Below are 22022 nucleotides of genomic sequence, written 5' to 3' on the forward strand. Positions count from 1 at the left end.
ACACACACACACACACACACACACACACACACACACACACACACACACGCTATTTTTGCTGCTCTTTTCATCAGGTTCTGATCTGGTTCTATGAGGGACGCGTGAAGAGTTTTAAGAGGTAACTGACATACCGTGTGAGGTTGATGAACCTTTCGTGGATACCACGTTCAGTGCTCGCTGCTGTATTTTAACGAGTACAGGATATATTTTCAAATTAAATTAGTAGCTATCTAATTTGAGGGGGAGCGCTACAGGTACAAATAATGCCAAATATGATGTGCCTGGATGTGTTTTGAGCGTGTAAAGTTCGTGTAAATATCAGGCAGTGGATGCTGAACGTGGCTGTGATCCAAATAACGGGACGCACTTTACACCAATGAGAGCATCCATCGCAACATATGGCACCGAGGCCCCTCCTTCTCCACGCTGCATCCTCATTCATGCCTCACGACAGTGGTTCGCTGTTAGCCCCCTGGCCCTCGGACCAACTGTTTGGATGCGAGCTGCTCGGTTGCACTGACATCCAAACAGACTTGCACACAATTTTGTGCGGCAGGAGTTTGTTGAACCGAACAGATGATTGCTGGTGTTGTACTTGGACCATGATTGAAAACGGTGGCGGGATCTATTTATTCACATCTTCGCACCTTTAAACTCAAGTGCGAGTGGATTCACATCGAGACACTCCACAAAATCTCCCACTTTATCAGCAACTTTAGCTCCCAAAGCTCTTTTTTTCCCCCCCCTGCCTTTCTTGCTGCGCCTTGGAGGAGCGCGGCGCCTATTTCGGAGTGTGTTCCCTCTATAGGGCTTTGGCTCCCCGGCTGACTTTTTGTTGAGTTTCAAAAAGTGCACCCACCGCTCAGGACAGGGTTTAAATGTTCGGGATCCAGGAGCATTTGATGCGAGAAGTGAGCGGATTAAAAGAGAGAAGTCTTGGAGAGGAGATGGATCCAGTCCGCTCTTGGGTGCGTAATGTCGGCGTGGTGGATGCCAACGTCGCTGCGCAAAGGTACTATTCATCTGTTGTCATTTATATCGTATGCTTAATTATCATCTATGGATATAGACAAATTTGTGAAAAGTGCCAGGATTATATCTTTCGACTGAAAAAGCGCTGCAAACGTGTTGTGAAATATAACTCCTCTTTTCTCAAAGCGATGGACCAAAAGCCTGAATGAAAATAGTTTTTAAAAGTAAAAACACACAAAACAGTCTCAGAAAAATGACAATCGATTTTATGGGTAATGTGCACATAATGTGGGCATAAAAGGGAACTGGTCATTAACAAAACTATAGCGTCACATGAACCTCAAGTTTCCCCACGTCATAAATTGGAAAATAAAGTACAAATACGGAATGTTTTTGGGACTTTTTCAACAGACGTTTGAAAAACAAACAAACAAAAAAAACAGGAACAACACTTTGAATCTGTGTTGGTTGCATCATATTTTAATTGGTCTAAAAACGAATTTTGTACATTCTCGTTCCATGATTGAAAAGTTTAGAGAAGAAACCGAAGAAAATACATTAAAGTGAGAGTGGAGGGAATGCACTGACGGTTTGGTTACAATTTATAGTACAGACCAACCGGTAGTTTATTTATATATTTTGTTTATATGTTTGTTTGTTTTTATATATATATATATATATATATATATATATAATATTTTATGTGTGCGTATTTGCGTATTTTTTAGTGTGGGAAAAATATAATATAGGCCTACTGTTAGAATGTTGCAGGAGAGAAAATATATTTGAATGAAATGATGAAATGTAAGTAAACAGAAATACATTAAGTGTGCAGGTTTGTTCCCCTTTATTTGGCACTATGTAATTAATTCACTTTGTCTTGATAAATAAAAGGATTAAATTCTACAAGGAATATTTTTGTTTTGTTTGTTTGTTAAGTTTTCTGCACCCTTTCTTCTTCTTTTCTTCTTCAGCTTCCTCTTTTATTTCTTCATATTATTATTTTTTATTATTATTATTATTATTATTATTATTATTATCATTAAACTGGTTTCATTATTTTGTATGCTTCAGCAGGATTTGGAGATACTAAATTTGTGAAAGCTGCAATGCTGTACTGCTAGACTTTAAAACTTCGATTTGGAGAAATATGCATTTAATAAAGTGCAACTAAATCTTAAATTGAGAACTACCTTATGATGACATATTTGTAATATTTTAATACTAAAAATAGTGACAATTTGTTATGCATCTTGAAAGAAACTTTGATGTTTAAATAGTAGCTTTTATTAAAGATTTTTGAAGAATTACAGTATGAGGAACCCTGACTTCAATTTAATTGTAAAGCCCACCTTTGGTTTCGTGCAAACACCACAGTGTGACATGATGACCCCCAGAAAAAGTTGTCATGTCAGTCTAATGGAGTGCACCTGCATGTGTATCCCCAGTGGAGTGGCCCTGTCCAGAGCTCACTTTGAGAAGCAGCCTCCTTCCAATCTGCGCAAGTCCAACTTCTTCCACTTTGTGCTGGCGCTCTACGACAGACACGGGCAGCCTGTGGAGGTGGAGAGGACCGCCTTTGTGGACTTTGTGGAACACGACAAGGTGTGTGAGGGCTTCACTCTACAAGTACATTTGCCCACCACTCTCCACGAAAGATATGCGCTCCCCTCAAATGGCAGCAAGAATACGCGCTAATAGATCTCAGCAATAGAAACCAGTTGCTCCTCTTGATGTTCGGCGCCCGCATGGAACAGCTGACGGCTTCATGCTTACACAAGCTCTGTATCCCCTCAGTGAGCTGATGATGTGGGATTGAAAAAGAATATCTAATGACTAATTAGCAGCGTGCCTCATTAGAAGGAGGAGGCCACCGCTATGTATTTATTTATTTTTATTTTTTTTAAATGCAAATGAGATCCCACTCCTGTTAAGTTATCCGTAGAGAGCTAATCATCAAAGTCTCTTCTCAAAACAGCACTGTGGGGCAGGGGGCGAATTCCTCAGGTTGGCCAAGTGGGACATGCACATGGACCAAGTGCAGTTGAGAGTCCACTGTTGACAGACACTTGTGCCGTGTGTGAGCCCATCATGGCTCCCAACATCTTGTCAAGTCAGGTTTGCTGAGAATGTCAGGGGTGGTGTGTGTGTGTGTGTGTGTGTGTGTGTGTGTGTGTGTGTGTGTGTGTGTGTGTGTGTGTGTGTGTGTGTTAATGCCATGGTTGAAAGCTGTCAGTGTGTGCCAGTGGGTTCATTTTCTGCATGGTTACCCTGGCATCTGTTTTGGCTTTGTAATTATGCCGAGGTAGAGCGATGGCATGACAAAATAAACAATCCTCTGCTGATATTGATAAAAACCTACAAAGGCAGTCATCAATCTATCTCCTGATATTACAAACAGAAGCTTTCCCACTTCTCCAACTTATCTTCATGCATCTTAATTTGCCCTCTTCCTCTTCCCCTTTTCCCAGTTCCTCTGCTCCCCCAGCCTTCTTGTTCTTCTCCCCTTGCTCTCATCTTTGAGATGCCTCCTGGGTTATTGGACCAGAGAGCATTCCTTTGAGACCACTTAGAAAGACCAGTAGAGGTAGAAGACGAGAAAGAAAGGGGGTGCAAGAGAGAGAGGAGGTGGGGGGCTGGAGGCAAGTAGAAGCATAGCGCAAAGGAAGTTTTCCCGTCAAGGTCGACCGCTGCTCATTCTTACATGCACTCTGGTCAAACACACTTGTCGCACTCCTAACTTCTCCGCCAGCCACTCTCAAGGCTTTTGGTGTTTGTATGAGACATGATGGCTCAGCCTCTCCGATGAGGAGATGTGACCCAAGGTTAAGCATTGAGCTTATGGCAACAACGCACATAATGTTGAACTCTGTGATCTCAACGCCGCTCCCAGAGAAGGTCGAACTGCAGGATTTGGAGAGATTGGCTTTGTGTTTAACTGTGTCCCTAACGTGCTTAACTACATGCTCTGTGTTGTGTGGGTGTGTGCGTGCCTTTCCAAGGAGCAGACGGGAGAAAAGACCAACAATGGCACTCACTACAAGCTCCAGCTCCTCTACAGCAACGGTAAGAGAAAGTGAACACATACCTTTCAATTGATCAGATCGGAATGTTTAAACGGTGAAGGAAGTACAGTAGGAGCCCTTTGTTGATGAGTGTTTTCTATAGAAAACACTCTGCCTCCCCCCTGCCCTCCCAAAAAGGTGAATATGTTGGCCCCTAATTGCAAATATGCAGGGTTCCACTGCACCTTGAATTACAAGGGCCCCAACTTACTCATGTTTTTCAAGTTAGCTGATGCTTGGTCAATTTTCATTTTGCATTGCCAAAATGTGTGGTCCTGTTGAGTTTCAGATACACTGCCACTCAGGTGAAGTGGGAAAAAAAAAAGAGAGCCACAGTCGCATTTCACTTTTAGATGTCTGCTGAATGTGACAAACAGTTAAACAAAAAAATACCAAAGGAGAACTCTTGCTGGGAACTAAACAGGAAGCCAAAACTCACACCCAGAGGCTCACACCCAAACCAACGAGACAAGTTTCTGTCACTCAGTAAAATGAAAAAAAAAATGTTCTTAATTTTCAGTTGTACATGATTAAAATGTGGTAAACTGATGCTATCCTTCCCTCTTTTTCTCAAAAATCTTCAAATGATGTATGTTAAACACATTTTGATAATGTGGAACCGAGGTGCATTTCGATGTATCACATTGCTAATAGTTCCCCCACACATTAATTTTTGAAATGTCAATAAAATTGTAAATGTGAAAACAACAAAAAATGCAAATTGGTTCAGAAGCTGTCAAGGGCGCAAAAATCAACACTTTTGAGGGCAACCCACCTGACAAGCCAGAGCACCCATTCTATACTCTTGCGCCTCACAGATATAGGGCCTGAAGCAATTAGTCAACAAGTCGGCTTTACTCTTCCGGAGTGACATTTAAAGCTCAAAGTCAACTAATCGCTATTCACCTTTTTTTGGCATCCAATTGACTGAGGACTTACAACTCACCGTTTTGCTGCCATCACTGGATGGCTCTGTGGAGCAGTGAAATATCCGATCAACTTGGCAACGCAGTCTTCAAATGTCTGCGCAAGTCCAGCAGTGTGAAAATAAAATGATTGCAGATGGGAATAGCAGGCAACGTCAATAGCTTCGGCTATTCTGATTGACGCTTGTCTTATTAAAAGATTTATACCAGTGGTAAAGAGTGGGAGCAGCGGCCTGGAGAAAAGCCCCAATGTTTTGTCAATAATGTGTACTCTGAAAAAAAGGTGTGTTGAATTTACTTAATTTTATTTCCTCTTGTGGTTCCACACAATAAAATCATCTGGAGCTATTTTTTAAGTAAATGTAAAGTCGAAATATACCTGGATCCAGATAATTTTATTTCATGAAACCACTTGACAAAATCAAACTGAGGGAATTCAACACACCATTTTTTTATCAGTGTTGGCACCAATAACAAAAACGTTATTTATATCACAATATGCACCGACCATCATCACAATTATGTCACTTTTTATCTTATAACACTTGTCGACAATTTGACAATAAAGTTGTACTTGACTTGACAATTGTACTACATACACAAAAATGAAACACAACCACTTGCATAATATACAAGTCTGTCTTCAAATACAACAAAAGCACAAGTGAAACAGAAACAGTGAAAGTGTTTAAAATTTTTTTGGAGCTTGGTTATGACATATTTTGCCATCCTGGACACTCTAGAACTCAAAGATCAGTCATATAAAGAACACTCCAACCACACTCCAATTGTGTTTCCCACATCACATTAAGGATACAGGCAGAAATTTGGTTCCCATGAGCAACCGCTGCCCCTGCTCTGCCATCACAGTGGCACCCATGGGAGAGAAGATAAAAGACATGTTCTCCGGCAACCCCCTTGTACAGCATACACACACACACACACACACACACACACACACACACACACACACACACACTAAGATCACTTCCTCTTCATCCCCTTCCCCCATGCGATATCAAAGGCATCTCAATAGAGACTTTGATGGGGGAACATCTTTTAAAAAGCAATACTCTCTAAAGTTGCTTAAATATGTATGTTAAAAAAAATCTTCCCTCAAGAAGCAATTCATTACACCTCTATTTCATCTCTGTGATTTGCTGTTTATATATATATATATATATAATATATATATATATATATATAGAGAGAGAGAGAGAGAGAGAGAGAGAGAGAGAGAGAGAGAGATGAAATTTCAAGAAACAGATAACTCTCTTTCGCCTCCAATGAAATAAAACTGGTCAAGCTGGTTGTTGTTGTTTTACCTGTTGCTGTGCGCATTGTAGTTACACAAAGTCTCCAACAAGTCTTGGGAATATGTCGGCGCAGTTGATAGATTGTGAGAGCGTGGCTGTAAATTCTGTCCTCAAAAAGAAGAGAGCTAATAATTATCAAACATGAAATAACTTCCAAATCCCTCAGAAACCATCAGAGAGAAAATATGAGGTACATGCCAATCGTATTTCTCCATGTTGCTTGGAGGGAGTTCAATCTTGTGTATTTTTTTCTATTGAGGGGTTGACCATGGGGGATAAGAGTTTGATCATCAATCTTTAATTTCGAACCACCCCCAGTACAGTTCAAAGAATTGAAGCGTTGATGTTTTATATCACTGTTTGGGCCAGCTGAAGTCTTATTATATGGCGGCACACAGATAAAAAGCCCCATGTCATCGTATTTCTGGAACTGTTTTGTTCGCCTTCCAATTTCCACTTCATTATATCTCCAACAGAAACAAATTTTCTAATTGTTTTGTACACTTGGGATCAACTGGAAGAAGCTGGATATATTGTCGTCTCATGCAGGCTATGTTGAAACGAGTTCATGTGCAAATGCAAAACGATTCAGAGTTGTTTTCCTATCCATAGAGTGTATGAAATCTATAAAGCACTAAGGAGCTGCTGAGTGACAGTTTTTTTGCAGATGAATCCCTTCTGTGGTAACTAATTGTCACACTTGCTTATTATAACATCTATAGGTATTAGTAAAAGAGGTCTGCCATGCCAAGATATCGAAAACAAACATCTTCTCTTTTTGTGCAGGGGTCCGTACGGAGCAAGATCTCTATGCACGACTTATCGACTCGGTCACAAAACAGGTCGGTGAGCTCTGCTTTCCGAATGAAATTCAGCTTTCAAATGAATAATGTGATTTGACATGAAACTGACATATCCTGTTTGCCCCCCCCCCCTCCCCACAGCCAATATCATACGAAGGCCAAAACAAAAATCCCGAAATGTGCAGGGTTCTGCTCACTCATGAGGTCATGTGCAGGTGGGTGGTATGCACCTCACGCTCTATCTCTAGCACACACACACACACACACACACACACACACACACACACACACACACACACACACACACACACACACACACACACACCCACCCCACACACACACAGGCACACCCTCGGGTGGTCACAGCCTGGTGTAGAGGTAAAGTTACAGAAAAACAGCTGAAAAAAATATTTAAAAAGGTAAAAAGAAAATCCATTTTCAACATCGCTCATCCTGAACAGGGTCGCTGGCTGGAGCCTATCCCAGCTCGCTTCGGGTGGAGGGGCAGACTACACCCCAAACTGGCTGCCAGTCAGTCACAAGGCATACAAATACCTATAGCTCAAATATGGATGGATGGATCGTATATATCTTCGGAGAAATGCTGCATACTTAATATAAAAGAAAACACTGTAGATTCATGCCCTTGCTTTAATCCTGAATACTGTTATTTGTATGCTTGGGCACATTTCATATCTCACTGTTCCCTCAAAAAATGTACACCTATTGATTGATTGATTAGTTGATTTTTACCAAAGTTTAGTTTGTTTAGATACATACAATAAGGACCACATAAGACATCCTCTGAGGTTATTATGCTGAATCTGAATTTTTGTGGCTGAAGTAGGCACAAAAGCAGGAGCAATAATAATAATAATAATAATAATAATAATAATAATAATAATAACAACATTTTATTCATTACACCCTTTACATATGGTGAAAAAAATCTCAAAGCGCACAGCACCGGCAACAATAAAATGTAATACTAACAAACAGATAGCGGGTATGGGGGGGGGGGGGGGAGGGTAATCAATAGAACAGTCAACAGATAAAATTGCATAAAATCAGCCAGGAAAAGTTTTTTTTTTTTTTTTTTTTTTTGTAAAGGAAGGTCTTGAGTTCTTTCTTAAAAGCACCCTGAGGTGATCGAGGAGGGCAGGGCATTTCACAGACAGGGACCAGCAGCCTTGAAGGCCCTGTCGCCCCTGATCTTGAGTTTTGGTTCGGCGCAGACAGTGCATTTGGCCTGAGCCTGTTCTAGCTGATGTGTGTGGGTGGAGGTGTTCAGTGAGGTCTGTGGGGGCTACACAGTGATCAGTGTGAAGGAGGATTTTGTATTCGAGGGAAGGTCAAAAGACAGTACGGAATTGCGCTGAGCCATCATGTTTTCCTTATGTTTTCTCTCTGTCAACTCTTTGACAACATCCTGGTAACGTCTAGCATGTGTTATAGCACCGGTGTCAAACTTAAGGCCAAGGGGCCACATCAAGCCCACCACAGTAATTCATGTGGCCCTTCACTGCAAATCATGGGCTGGCTCTATTTTTGTGTAATTTTGTGGTCTGAATCTGTCCAAGGGCAGGTTTTGATATTTTTGAAAGGTGCATGCAGCTTGATGTCGATAAAGGCCGGCGTTTTCCGCCATTGTGACCGCGAACACAGCCAACTTGTTTTACCGTCAGTCAAAGTGGATCCTCTCGTCGCCTTTAAAATCGGCGCACGAGATGAGCAAAGTTCTTGATGGGAGAAAAAGGAAACTGGTTTGCCGAAGTCAATGCGGAAGTTCAAAGCATGCCAAGTATGTTCAGAAGGAACTGCAAACAGATCTCCACTGGGGACGATGTAATGTTGGCCAGGGAGATCACATATCTCCGCTGTGAAGTGGCTACCTGGAGACCACATTCCACCCTGCTGACATGATGACATCCACTACACATGTCTCCGGAGCACAGAATCTGTCTGCCTGGACCCCGATCAAATCCCCCCAAATCACGTAACATAACCTGCGCCAATAGTTAGACGTGATCCCAGCAGGCATTAAGTTTAGTCAAGTTTGAGGCACCAAATTGTCAGGTGCACCGGGGCAATGTCAAAGGGAACATCTTTGGTAGAGCACGAAAATCAGGACACACTAGTTTTTACGCGAGAGCACAGCTGTGCCGTCTTCGATTATGGAGCTCATGAGCATTGACAGTGGACATGTTCTACAGTGCCAACATTTGCAAACTGAGATATATTGCAGATTTTTTTTTTTAACACCAAACCCCTTTGTAAAATAACATTGACTTTTATTTTCAAGCGAGTGATGCATCATTTTGTTTTGTGTTGTTGCACATTATGTAATAACATAATGAAGCGTACATTTAGAGTATATGGTCGTACAGTCATAATGTCCCTGAAAAGGAAGCTATAACTATAATGTGGCGCCCAGCAAAAATACATTGGACACGCCAGATCTAAAACATTTTAATCCATTAGATTTTAGAACGAGAAAGTCAATGAAAGCTTCACACAAACTCAGGTATGATGCGCTAAATCTTGAATCGAACAAAATATCCAAATAGATTTCCCGAACCATCACTCTCAATGTGCATTTTTGTCTTCTGTTTTTCACACACTGTAAATGCCTTGTAATAACACAGCCCCCACCTCAAATAACTATAAGCAGCGTGTCGCCAACCAGTGCACTGTAGTTGCGCGGAGAGACGACAGCTGACATAACCAGAAGTGCTCAAGTGGACTGTTATTACAGTTCCTTCATCAAATTGGCACTGCAGGAATGAACCAAGACAGCATGTTTGAACTTCGTCAGCATGTGATGAGGGACACATTGCGCAAATGTAGCTGTTATAGGAGAGGGGTCAGCTTGAAGACCCCGTGTGCTCCATATGACTTGGTTTGGAAAATAACGATATAATAATAGCGTGCTTTCTAAAGGTAAATGGGTAAACACGGGTGTGTGCAGGAAGAGGAAACGGAGAGATGAGTGGGCCACTGACCCAGAGTTGGAGGGCAGCAGCGGGGAAAGGATGGGGGACTTAGATGGAGTGGGCTGTGCCATTGTGTTGCCAGCAGATGCCCGAATGTGACTCACAGCTGGCTAATAACAGAGCCGAAGAGGCAGAGGGCAAGCGTCACAGCTGGGGAGTGAGGCCGTCTGACAGGGGGGTGGAGGGGGGCAGGGCAGGGCCAAGCTGGGACACGAGAGGGGTGAGGCGAGGTGTAGGGGTGGCAGATGGTAAAGGGTGGGGGCACTTTTGTTATGCAGCGAAGGGGACTTCGGGGCGGGGGGGTGACCAGCAGGCTCCTCGGACAAGACTGCTGACGAATGGTTGTGTGCGTGTGTATGTGTGTGTGTGCGCGCGTGTGTGTGTGCGCGCGTGGGGGTCGAATTTGATTTCGGAATCAATGTGACAGATTGGCTGGCTGCCTTTTCACTTTTGAATGGTCTCTCACTGTTTGTAGGGTATGTTGTTGTACCTTTTCTTCCTCCTCTATTCTTTTATCCCCTCCTCCCCTTCCCTCTCATGCCTCCTTTGTGTTCCGCTGGATGTTGGTGGACTGCAGAGTCTGGGCCTGTGAACAAATGACGGCTGCTCCTGTTTAAATTGCTTATTTTCCTCGCTGACTTTTCCCTCTTGTTGTCTTTTCTGTCCCTTTAATTGCCCACTCAGCCGCTGTTGTGAGAAGAAGAGTTGCGGTAACCGAAATGAGACGCCCTCTGACCCAGTCATCATTGACAGGTAAGGAGCTCCAATACAGTACACAAAGCATCGGTTCATACAACACGCGTACTGAGAAAGATTGCGCTTTTAGGTGAATTTAACTGCTCACAACCCACTTTTGCATTTCCACCCTGTTTCACTTCATCTGGTTTGGGCTCTCTATATAGTTGTACAGGCTGGATGAAGCAGTGAATGTTGATGTATTAGAAGCAGCCCTTTGGCCATGTCGGTTAGTCCCAATGCAAAGCGACGATTGCATCGTGACTATAAAAATAGATCCAGCACAAGAGGTCATTACAAAGATTAAAATTGCTCCTCAAGCCTATCGCTTGACACGGCATGTGAGGTATCAATTCAACAATGTTTTTTATTGCGGTGGTAATTTGCAGTGGTGTCATTTGCGCTGCATGATTCATTGTAGATGTGAGTGTTAATAACAGTCTGTTACAGTGCAGTTCTAAATACTTGGAAAAGTCATGTTTCAATCCTAGACATCCAGTTGTGTACAAAAACAAGAATTTGTGACTTTCACATTGTGTATTGGTTGGGAGAACAACTTCCATGACAGTGGTGCCTTGAGATACAAGTTGCGAGACGTATTTTATTTATTTTTTTGCTTTGACTTGCGAGTGGAGACTTGATAATCAAGCACGATATGGTGGCAGTGATCTCTACTCAACTCACTTCACACTAAGCAGCAGTTTGGCAAATAGTGACTCATTCTGGGGAAAAAAAGATTCCTCAAACTGTTTATTGCCACCCCAAGTTCAAGTTTACAATAAACATAAAACCAAGAGAATTATACTTTGTGTATTTCAAACAATTACATAGCTTTTAAGGCAGCTAAATGCCCTTAGTCCGGGTTCTCAAACTTAACTGATGTGGGAGCAGCTGGGGCCACAAGAAGTATCCGACAAAAAGTGGTTCAAGTGGACAAAAAAGTGCACCTAATCCTAATCCAATCTTCTCTCTTGATAACAGTACAGAACATTTATGGCTATTGGTGACACGGTCTTACTTTGCATAGTCCTCAGCATATCTAGTTGAGTCATGACATCTGATTTCTTGAGCAGCACAACTTCCTCTATGCATTCAAGATGTCGGGGTTCCCCTGTGTTCAACAAAAAAACATTCCATCTCCTGTTTTTCTTGAACTTGGCTGTTCTTGTCGCCAACCTTTCTCTTCACGGTAGATTTTGAAATAGACATGACTGGGACTATTTCACAGGATATCTGTTTGCTTCCAATTGGTGTCATTTCAGAATTACTTTTCACCTAAAGCTGTCATGAGCCCGAGCTACAGCCTGCACGTGATTAAAAAAAACAAAAAACACTCACATACACACACAAAATGCCCGAGGCAACGACATCGCAAAAACGTGGGGGTTGCACCAACATTAAACTTTGATGTCAAGTGGGGGGTGGCAAAATATCATTCTGCAGGCTACAAATGGCCCAATGGCCAATTGTGAGACCCTAGCCCTAAATAGTATCTATGTTGCCGTGCTTTAACGCTTTGGGCGATGGACACAACACAGATGGTGCAGCAATACATGTAGAGAGACAATAAAAATACTCAGTCATATATTGTTCATATTCTGCAAAGAATTACTAATATTGCCAAATTGTTGTGCTCAGAAGAGTTGAGATGACTCAATGGACAGTATATCTGTCTGTCTGTCTTTTAATGCCACAGGTGGCCAAAGCAGGCACACCTGAAAGAAGAGCACAAAAGCCATTCATTTGATGCAGTGTGACAAAAACTGTTTATTTTTAAATGTATCTAAGTACAACATTGTGGAGGGCTATTTTTCCTTATCAAATCACGCTACCATTTTTTTTTTTTGTTTGTTTATTTTTCCTGGGCGAGAAGACTGGAACGGATTAATGTCCTTTCCATTCATTTCAATCGGAAAAGATGATTTGAGATTCAATTGTTTTGAGTTATGAGCACAGTGACGAATCAGAGGTGCTTCAAAAATGTTTTCATGCCAAGACGAGTGGTAGACATTTGCTATGTGTATCTTTACAGTGTCAATTCAAATTGAGCGTTTTTAATACATCACTTGCTTTGGGTCTTATTAGATTACCCAGGTGTACCTAATAAAGTGTCCAAAGAGTGTTGAATTATGATGGATGTCTGTTCAGGTCTCAAACAAGACCAGTTGCACCTGAGACACCCCCCACCAAACACACATTAATCTTCATAGGAGAAGCATGTGTATGTTTCATATCTGCGCGCCGACTCACACATGTAGTCGGTGTTCACCCTGACCGCCACTTATCACACTTTAACCGCCGCAGTAATCAGAGTGTGTGAAGGCCCTCGCATTCGAGCGATTTGGGGTTTTCACGGGCTCTGTCAGCAGAGTGATGAATGATCATAAGCAAGAATACTTTGGCTGTGATGTCATCGGCGCAACCTTCATTGGCCGTACCTCCTGCCACACCTCCTCTCCTTCCGTCTTTCCTTCAGTCCCACTTTCATAACAATTGTGGAGAAAACACTCACTTCATTTATGTCAAGGACCCTTTTCTTCCCCTTCTCAGTTCAAGCTGGCTGCCTGTTGACAGTGTGTCTCCCAGGAGTTCTGCTCAGGATATTTTTCATATCATGGAAAAACTAGGCTGTTGTCTTTTCAGTGTTCCCAGAATGCCTCGGAGCAGCTGCTTTTCTCATTTGCACATTATTCTCTCTCGATGTCCCATCCCATATACACTTCCTCCTTACATGCCTTTAACCTCAATTTAAGTGACTCCACAGCCTGCTGCGGAGACAGCGAATCATGTATACAGTATTTCCATTGCGAGGGTTGCGGGATTTTATGACTGATTTAAGCTGAATCGTTGACCTCTGCTCCTTTCTAATCGCACGGGGAACATCCCATCCTGGTGGGGGTCTCTCCCTCTTGACTACCCTGCAAAATCCTCTCCTCTGGGAGCAGCCCATTAGGCGCTATAGTTAATTTCTGATAAGCCCAGCGAATTTGGTGTGTTCCATTTGATATCCCCCTCCTGTGCATTTTCTCATTCCGCCGTATGTCGGCACACCGTATGCTTGGTAGAAAGAAAAAAAAAATAGGGAGCATTTGCATGCGCAGGTATATAGGTATGTTTTCATGTGAGTGTTTTTGGAAACTTACACGTTTATTTATGTATATGAATGTATGTGCAATTGTATATGTGTCTCAGTGACCCCTACTCTGACCTTTTTCCCCAGTCACCGCGTGGATCTTAAATAATTCATGTGTGTGTGTGTGTGTGTGTGTGTGTGTGTGTGTGTGTGTGTGTGTGTGCGTGTGTTCGTGTGGGAAGGGGGGGAGGATAGTCTGTTTCTGTGGTTCCAGTAATCAGCCTCCTGCTTCCAGCCCCAACACCTGTTCTCCAATTAACATGCAGCGCGCAGGGGCCCGCTCACGTCCATTGCCCATGATGCTTTCCACCCATTTCTTCCTCTGTTTCCCTTGTTTTCATCTTCTGCCATCCACTCTTCTTATCTCCTGCACGTCTTCACCCCAACACGCGTTTACATAGCACTTCACCCTCTAGTACCTAATTCCTTTTCTCTTTTTTTCAATTGAGTAAGCATCTCAGTAAACACCCCTCCCTTTTCCGTTGGCCTGTCTAATTTTGCCATAATTAGGCAGTGTCATGAGGACAACTAACCAAGCACAAGGTAGTTTGCAATTCCCCAAATGGCCCCAAACCCCCACTTTTCTAATCTCCTTTCCATATTGTTTCAGTTTTCCCTCTCCCCCTTCTCCTGCTGTGGCCGCCACCACACCTCCCGCCCCCTTCCCCCCCCTAATCCCGAGTTGAGTGAAAAGAGAACGAGATCACATCTGATCCATGAGGAGGGGTGAATGGACGGATAGGGGGTGCGGGGAAGAAGAAGGCACAAAGCGATGACTCTCGACTTGTCCGAGGGAGAAGATGATTTAATAGGGCGCTTGCCTGCTGTGTCGAATAATTTTACAATTGTCTAATCTTAACTCGAGCCAACTCTTCGATACGCTTCTAGGCCTGGTGTGACGTCTCTGTTTGGAGAGCGGCACTTATCTTTGACACTGTTGCCCACTGATTGGTCCGACGGCTGATCGATAGAAAGATAGATTGACTCCTTGGGGCACATCACCATAAATCTTTGCGAACTCTTCTCACTGCGTGTTCGAAAAACGAATCATTCTTCACATCTTTTCGTTCTTAATTGACTGCTGGGTTTAAGTTCCTGAAACTACACATGTAGAGTGTATATAGAAAAAGAACAGATGTTTGTTAAAAAGCCTGATTGCTCTGATGTGCATCCAGGGGCGGGGTGGCCATCGGGAATTTTGGAAAACTATGTGAATTTCCCCAAACGGCCGGTGTATTCCTGGGCCGGTGCTGGCCATCGTGGCCGCCGGCAGCCGTCCACTTCCCCCGTCAGCAATTAAGTTTCAGCGTGACGGCTGCACCTCGCTGCCGACTGCCTTTCGGTGCATCACGGCCCATCGGTGACAACTTTTCTGCGCATGACGGCCGCAGGCCAGCATTCCCTATACCAACCCGGGCAGAATTTTGGTCCCAGCTCATCACTGTGTGCATCTAATATGAGACTATCATAAATTATTTCAAAACGTAAAAAAGAGAAGACATAAATCATCAAGTGAAAATAGTAAAGTCTTTAAAAGATCTGTCAGACAAGGAATATAACAAATAGAAAATGTACGAAAGGTTATTGGCTGTACAAGTGTGCAAAAAAAAAAGAATCTCATTGGCACTGCACCGTTAATTTTAATGACAGCAGTATTTTTTTCATGGCATGTTGACATGGTATACTTGACAATATTTGACACCACTTTAGCACAGCCACCTCATGCTGTGTTTTCTATGCTATTGCTAATTTATTATATTTATTCTACAAATATATTGCTAATGCTATATTTTATATTGCACTTATATTGAACTGTGTACAGTTCTTTGCTGAAACATTTATTTTGTGCAATGAAACACTTTTTTTTTTCCTCCTCCCCCCCAATTTTGCTGCTGTAGACTGCAAATTTTCCCCAGTGTGGGACAAATAAAGCTTATCTTATCTTATCTTTGTAAAAGTTCTACAAATTTTTCTAATTGTTTTTCAACAGCCTGATTCATACCCCCCCCCCCCCCCCCCCCCCCCCCCCCAATTGGATTCAGGTCTGGACTTTGATTGGCTTTTGACCAATCAGAAGTCTTTTTCTGGTGGCGTTATTCCTTTGTTAATTTGGATGGATGCTTAGAATGAAGTTCATCTTTTTTCAGGGTCAAACGTGACTGCTATTTGGAAGGTTTCATAATCCCTTCCACTTTGACTAAAGTCACAGTTTCAGCTAAAGACAAATCTCCCTCAGACTTTTCTTACAAAGGAAAATATCTAGGCCCATCTACTTTGTGCCAAAATTCTCAGGCCTTCTAAAAGCACTTGCAGGGCGATTATGTTATGGTGCAATAAAACGAAAGCTGGAACTTTTGCCTACAATTCCAAAAGGCATGTTTGGCACGAAACTAACACTTCCTGTAGCAGTTACAGAAGATGAAGCATAGTGACACGGTAGCTGAAACCACTGCTTTTGTCAAGATGGAGGAACACACGTTTCTTTTGGCTTGAAACCATCAGAAGTCTGCTAGAAAGACTACTGGCGAAAATTTTATTCCTTCAGAATTTTGCCAGTTTTTAAATGAAAGGTGTCCCACCCAGTTAAAAGCTCATACCAATTAAAAAGTAAAATTTCAAAGTGACATTTTTTTGCTCCTCCTGTGAAATGCTCCATGGATTCAAACCACCAAGGTTTTTTTTTTTTTTTAATATGGCAGCATTATTGACGTGATGACCTCTGAGCTCAAAGTTATAATGGTTGTGAGCCCAAGATGACCTCTGTATTTATGAGTGCTGTGGTGGCTTTCGAATGGAGACAAGCAGATGTCAGTATTACTATTAGTAAGAACGGACTGTGTGCTTTGGATTGGAGAGGTCAGCATTCACTGGGTGGGTGTGGGTGCTTTTATATTGGGCTAAGAAGCGGAAATCAATAGTTGGTCATAAGGAGTGTGCGCAGGGATCCATCGCGAGGCAGCGGCCTTGTGGTGTGGGGGTAGGCAGGTGATCAATGGCAAGCACTATCTCACTAATTGATCGTGTTCCTAAGAGCGGTCTTTTTTAACAAGCCGGCACTCGGAGAAAAGAAGAATAATCAATAGGAATTTTCCAATGCTGTCAATATTGTTGTGTCCTCCCCCGGACTCAAAATGAGCTCACCAAAGCTGGTGGAAGGTCAGCAATTCTTAAAGTGGACATTTTAAAAGTGAGAAAACAGTACACAACAGGGGACATATGGTGGGATTTTTTTGGGGTAATCTTTAGATAAGCTAGTTGTGCTTTTTAAGATTTTTGCTTTCCTTGTAAAGCATTCATTATGTGTGCCACGGCTTGACTTCAGATTCTGGACTGCGAGTGGAATCCATTAGTCTTAATCTGGGTTTGTGGGTTGTATTGATCCGTTTGTTGTCTTCTAGTTCTAGTTATGTACATGCACCGCCGTGTGTGGGTGTTTTCAACTAGTCCAGCTCTTGTTTTTTTTTTTTTTCCACAAAGTGAATCTCTTTGACAAACTACCCAAGGAGGATGTTGATTAATGACGATAGTGTTTGCTAAATCATGGGTATATGGTCACAATATAAATGTAGGTCTCTTTGGTATAATGTAGTAAATCTGTAGCCAACATTTCTTTGAATGGATTAACACTGTCTGGGTAGTTTGACAAAAAAACTATTCAGATATCACCTATTGTTATATGTAAATGTCTTGCGCTGTCTCGGAGACCATCTGTTTCAATGGTTGTGGCTCCACCTGCTTGAGCACGGCCAACTTAAACCCATTTAAGAAACAAACTACGCATGATGTAAAGTGTTGCTTCTGAACACGGCTGTTTTCCCAGCAGCCACGATGGCGTACCCGTGGGCTTGGAACAGTGGGGGGGACACGGCTTCCTGAACGCTTACTTCCGTTTCATAGGAAAATCCAATCACTCTTTGGGAAAGAACATTAAACTTTCATCCAAAGAATAAATGTAGCAACACTTTTGGACCGTGTCGGAGGTCACATTCCTCCCATTTCCCAGATGTATACTTGATGTACCACAAAGTCCTGTTAGGTCATCATAGTACACGCACTCCAAAGCTGAACGTGTGAGACAACAATGTCATTGTATCAGATGTGCCGTGTGAGTGGAGCAGACGTGACATCTCTGATCAACTGCTGAAAGGAGACTCCGAATCACTTCTCTATAGTCGCTTCAAAAAACAAAGCGTCTGCAGATAGATAGATATGTAAAAAGAAGAAGCTGAGCAATTTTTACTATCACTATTATTTTTATTATTATTATTTTTTTTTTAATTCAGACTTGATCATTGACACACATTTAACAGATTAATGGAATTTGTTCTGTGCCATTAATCCAAAACGGTAATAAAACACGAAACTGTAATTTTAGTCTTTCAGATAAATTGACTGCAAGACTACAGCGTGCGTACGGTTCATAACCATCAACATGCATTTCTATTTTCCTTTTCTATGTTCTTTTTTTTAACGGAAGAAGTTTTTGCTGATATTTCATACTCACAACCAATTGATATCACAACCGCGTTGAACAGACAAATATAATTTATGTTTCCAAATTTCAGGCACAGTTTTTTAGAACACAGATATAATGGCTTCATAATCAATCAAGAGATGCTTATTCTGTTGAATTTATGTCTGCTTGGCATTTCAGCTATTCATTGTATTACTCACTGGAGAGTTTAAAAATAGTCAATGGAAAAAGTATTTTTACCTCCACTATGGAGGTCTTGTTTTCACCATTATTAGTGTGCGTGTTTGTCTGCTGGTGGGATTACACAAAAAAAAAACCTGCTGCGCTGATTCTCACCAAACATGGTGCGCAGTATCTGGTGCGAGTCGAGAAAAAAAAAAAAAGCCCATTACATTTGGACTGAACTTGTTGTTCAGTCTGCCTCAGTAAAGGTTTGCAGTCATATCTTTCTAATTGTGTCTAGACAGGACTTTTGTCTTGCTTGACCTACAGTGTTGGTAGTAGAAGACAAACATGCACATATTTCTATGCACATATAAAGTTAGGTCCACGAGTCCCTCCGGTCCGCTGTCACGGTCTCTCCCTGGTGGTCAAACCTTGGACACACTCTTCACACCCCCTGTCAGTAAGTCCATCAGACAAGGCTTGGTGTGTGGGGTGGTGGTTAGGGGGGGGGGGTGCAGCCCGGCGACAGGGCCCTGAGGCTCCAGTGCACACCACCTCACTCACACAGGCTGGACCACTGAGCAGCTGGCACAGGACCATGGGATGCTTCCTCCCTGGGGGGGCGATGCAAAGAGAAGAAGGAGACAAAGACAGACAGGGAGAGACCATGCATAGTCCACAAAATACCGCTTTTCTTGACAGGTACTGCCTGAGAGCCTCGGTCAGTCAGACTGCTAAAAGTTTACCGACCTCATGTCAGGCTCAAGCGAGAGCACAGGGGAAGGTTTTGATGAGAGAAATACTGCGATGTGGGAAGCGTTGAAGTTGAGTTTGTGTTCATTTGTGTGTTCAATTTGATCGAACAATGTGCCAACAGTTGTAATAGAAGTTCAGTAAGTAAATGGAGCCGTTATGATGAATCCATGAAAACAAAGAGCTCTGTGGTTGTTATTGTTATTGTGACATGTCCGCATATGCCCAGACTGGACACTATACACACATGTGACCGGCTTGGTTGTTTTTAAAGGTTATTTTACCATTTACAATGAAAAGAAAAATGATGATGTTGGTTTTGAAAAATTCCACTTTGAGGTCCACATCAAGTTATCACCCATTCAAAACAAAAATGTTTTTATCCTTCAGTCCAATTGAAATTGATGCTGCGCAGAGATGGCAAAACTACTTGCATTGTGTACTTAAGTACCTGTACAGACACTTATTTAAGAAGAAAGACTCAGGTAAAAGTAGAAATACTGCTTCAACTCTTAAGTAAAAGCAAAATCAAAGTTAGGACATTTTATTGCCATGAATGAGGAATATCTTATTCTCCGAATCTGTTATTGCCATCATTTGTGTTCCCTGGTTCATGTTCCTTCACGTCGCACGTGTTTTTTCCTCATCTTTTTACATTGTGTTGCCAACTGCCGTTGTTGAAAATAGTTACAAGACTCTTGATGAAGTAAGAAGTAGACAGTACAGATTTTTTTTGTTTTCAAACGTAGCGAGAAAAAGTTAAAAGTAACATGCTTAAAAACAGTTAAAAAAAAAAAAAAAAAGGATTCCCTGATGTTGTGTAAATATTCCGTGAATCTTGCGGAGCTTCCAAAAGTAGCAGGGGCAAGGACTCCCATTTATCTGACTCCTAATAGGGTTCACTTTTGCTTGAGCAGTGTGGAGATTAACTGGCGGGGCTGAGAGGATCAGAAGAGGGCAGATTAGCATGATTTGGAGGGCAATTCAGATTGCAAGCAAGTGAGCGGTGTTGTGATGCGGGCGTAGATGTGACTTTCCCTTCTGCGGGCTTGGCTTTGAAGGGAAAGTTCTCAGCATCATCATTTATTTTGTCATACGTATAGCATAATCAGGCTCTTGTGTGTGCGTTTGTATGTGTGTGTGTGTGTGTGTGTGTGTGTGTGTGTGTGTGTGTGTGTGTGTGTGTGTTTTGCAAAGTCATAGGCCAGTTAGTAATGGTATTCAGGAACAACGGCTGTTTTCTTTACTTGGACACAAGTGTTGTTGGAGTGTGTGTGTGTGCGCGTGTGTGTGTGTGTGTGTGTGTGTGTGTGTGTGTGTGTGTGTGTGTGTGTGTGTGTGCGCGCGCACGCGGGCGCATGAGCATGATGGAGCCTGGTCATCCTCCTGTGTAAAGGTCTTAAATTTCACTAATGACTTAACAATGCCCCCTGGTGCTGCGCAAGCCCAGCAAGCCTCCCAAGTTTGTTTGTTTGTCTGCTTAGCTGCAATCTGGACAGCCGATAGTCTCACCAGAGTTGGATTTGGCATTTTTAAAGAAAAACATTCAGGAATGCTAATATTTACACTTTAATAAACCTAAAACTTTATATCCTCAGGATTCTTGTCGGCTAATGCCAGAAGGTATCACTGTTCTTTATCTATGCACTCCCCTTGAAATAACAACAATTGAAAAATAGGTTTGTTTGTTTTTTTCTTGCAGAATTTTGCTACTGTACACAATTTTATCCTGAGTTAAACATGTAAATTAAGTACTTGATTTTTCTTTTATTATAACATCTAAATTGTATGTGTTTTGAAGTATTATATATATATATATAATGTACTAGAGTGACTTTGGCGGAGTGACTTCTTTCTCTTTTGTTGCAGACTAATCATGCTGTCATTTTATAGATAGAAGAAGTAAATAAGCCGAAAATGATTACTCGTGTGCTCTCATCGTCTGTCTTGCGTTTCATCATTCGCACAGCAGATGTTGTGGAGTTGCTCTTCAAGGAGGAGAAACAAAATAAGAGTCAAGTATTAACTATTTCAATGTCACAATAAACTTCTGGGCATGTGCATGAGTTGGTAGCAGCCCTGATGAATCTGTCAGTGCCGAGGGCAGGGGGGGCATGTGACTGCTGACAGGCTCCCAGCAGGCATGCTGTGAGCCCCAAAAGTCGGCTCGCTCCCCCCAACAACACCAAGCAAGTCCGACCAGCTCTCGGCTCCTCTTTACCTCTCATCGTCCCGGACTCCACACATTTGCTGCGTATTAGCCACAGACAGTAAATTACAGCACCCTGGACCGCTGAGCGATTCCATTCGCGTCTCTTCACACGTTCCTTCACCTCCCTGCAGGACCATTATCCTCGCAGTGTGTGTGTGTGTGTGTGTGTGTGTGTGTGTGTGTGTGTGTGTGTGTGCGTGTGTGTGTGTGTGTGTGTGTGTCTACCTCCCCGACTTTCCTCTCATTTTTGATCTGTTTTCCTCTCCTCTGTCTGTCAAACTCATCCTGGCTTTTTAGACGCTTTCAACCCTGTCAGATTTCTCTCCCCTGTCTGTCTGTCTTCCTCCTCATCCTCCACCCTTCTATTGTGTCACGCTACACGGCATTCCCTCCCTCACACGTCTCCCCCTTTACTTTCTTACAAGCAGGTCCCTGTTGTGGAGACTTCACAGGTTTCCCATCCTAGACCCCCCCC

The 22022-nt window shown here is 42.5% G+C and overlaps 1 protein-coding gene across 5 annotated transcripts in view; it reads left to right on the forward strand.

Moving 5' to 3' along the window:
- ebf2 (EBF transcription factor 2) overlaps window positions 1-22022 on the forward strand; it is a 35347-nt gene that overhangs the window by 223 nt on the left and 13102 nt on the right. For 2 of the 5 annotated variants that reach the window (XM_019862368.1, XM_019862392.1), the window contains exons 2-7: window positions 75-1012; window positions 2421-2577; window positions 3975-4038; window positions 7066-7121; window positions 7224-7297; window positions 10760-10828. In XM_019862368.1, coding sequence (XP_019717927.1) covers window positions 879-1012; window positions 2421-2577; window positions 3975-4038; window positions 7066-7121; window positions 7224-7297; window positions 10760-10828 — 554 coding nt within the window. In that variant the 5' untranslated portion in view covers window positions 75-878. Of the gene's footprint in view, window positions 1-61; window positions 1013-2420; window positions 2578-3974; window positions 4039-7065; window positions 7122-7223; window positions 7298-10759; window positions 10829-22022 lie in introns of those variants that run through there. The other 3 variants (XM_019862383.1, XM_019862400.1, XM_019862376.1) reach the window with 2 other exon arrangements.

The sequence above is a fragment of the Hippocampus comes genome, unplaced genomic scaffold, assembly GCF_001891065.2.
Source record: "Hippocampus comes isolate QL1 unplaced genomic scaffold, H_comes_QL1_v1.1 scaffold147, whole genome shotgun sequence".
In the NCBI taxonomy this organism is placed as follows: Eukaryota; Metazoa; Chordata; class Actinopteri; order Syngnathiformes; family Syngnathidae; genus Hippocampus; species Hippocampus comes.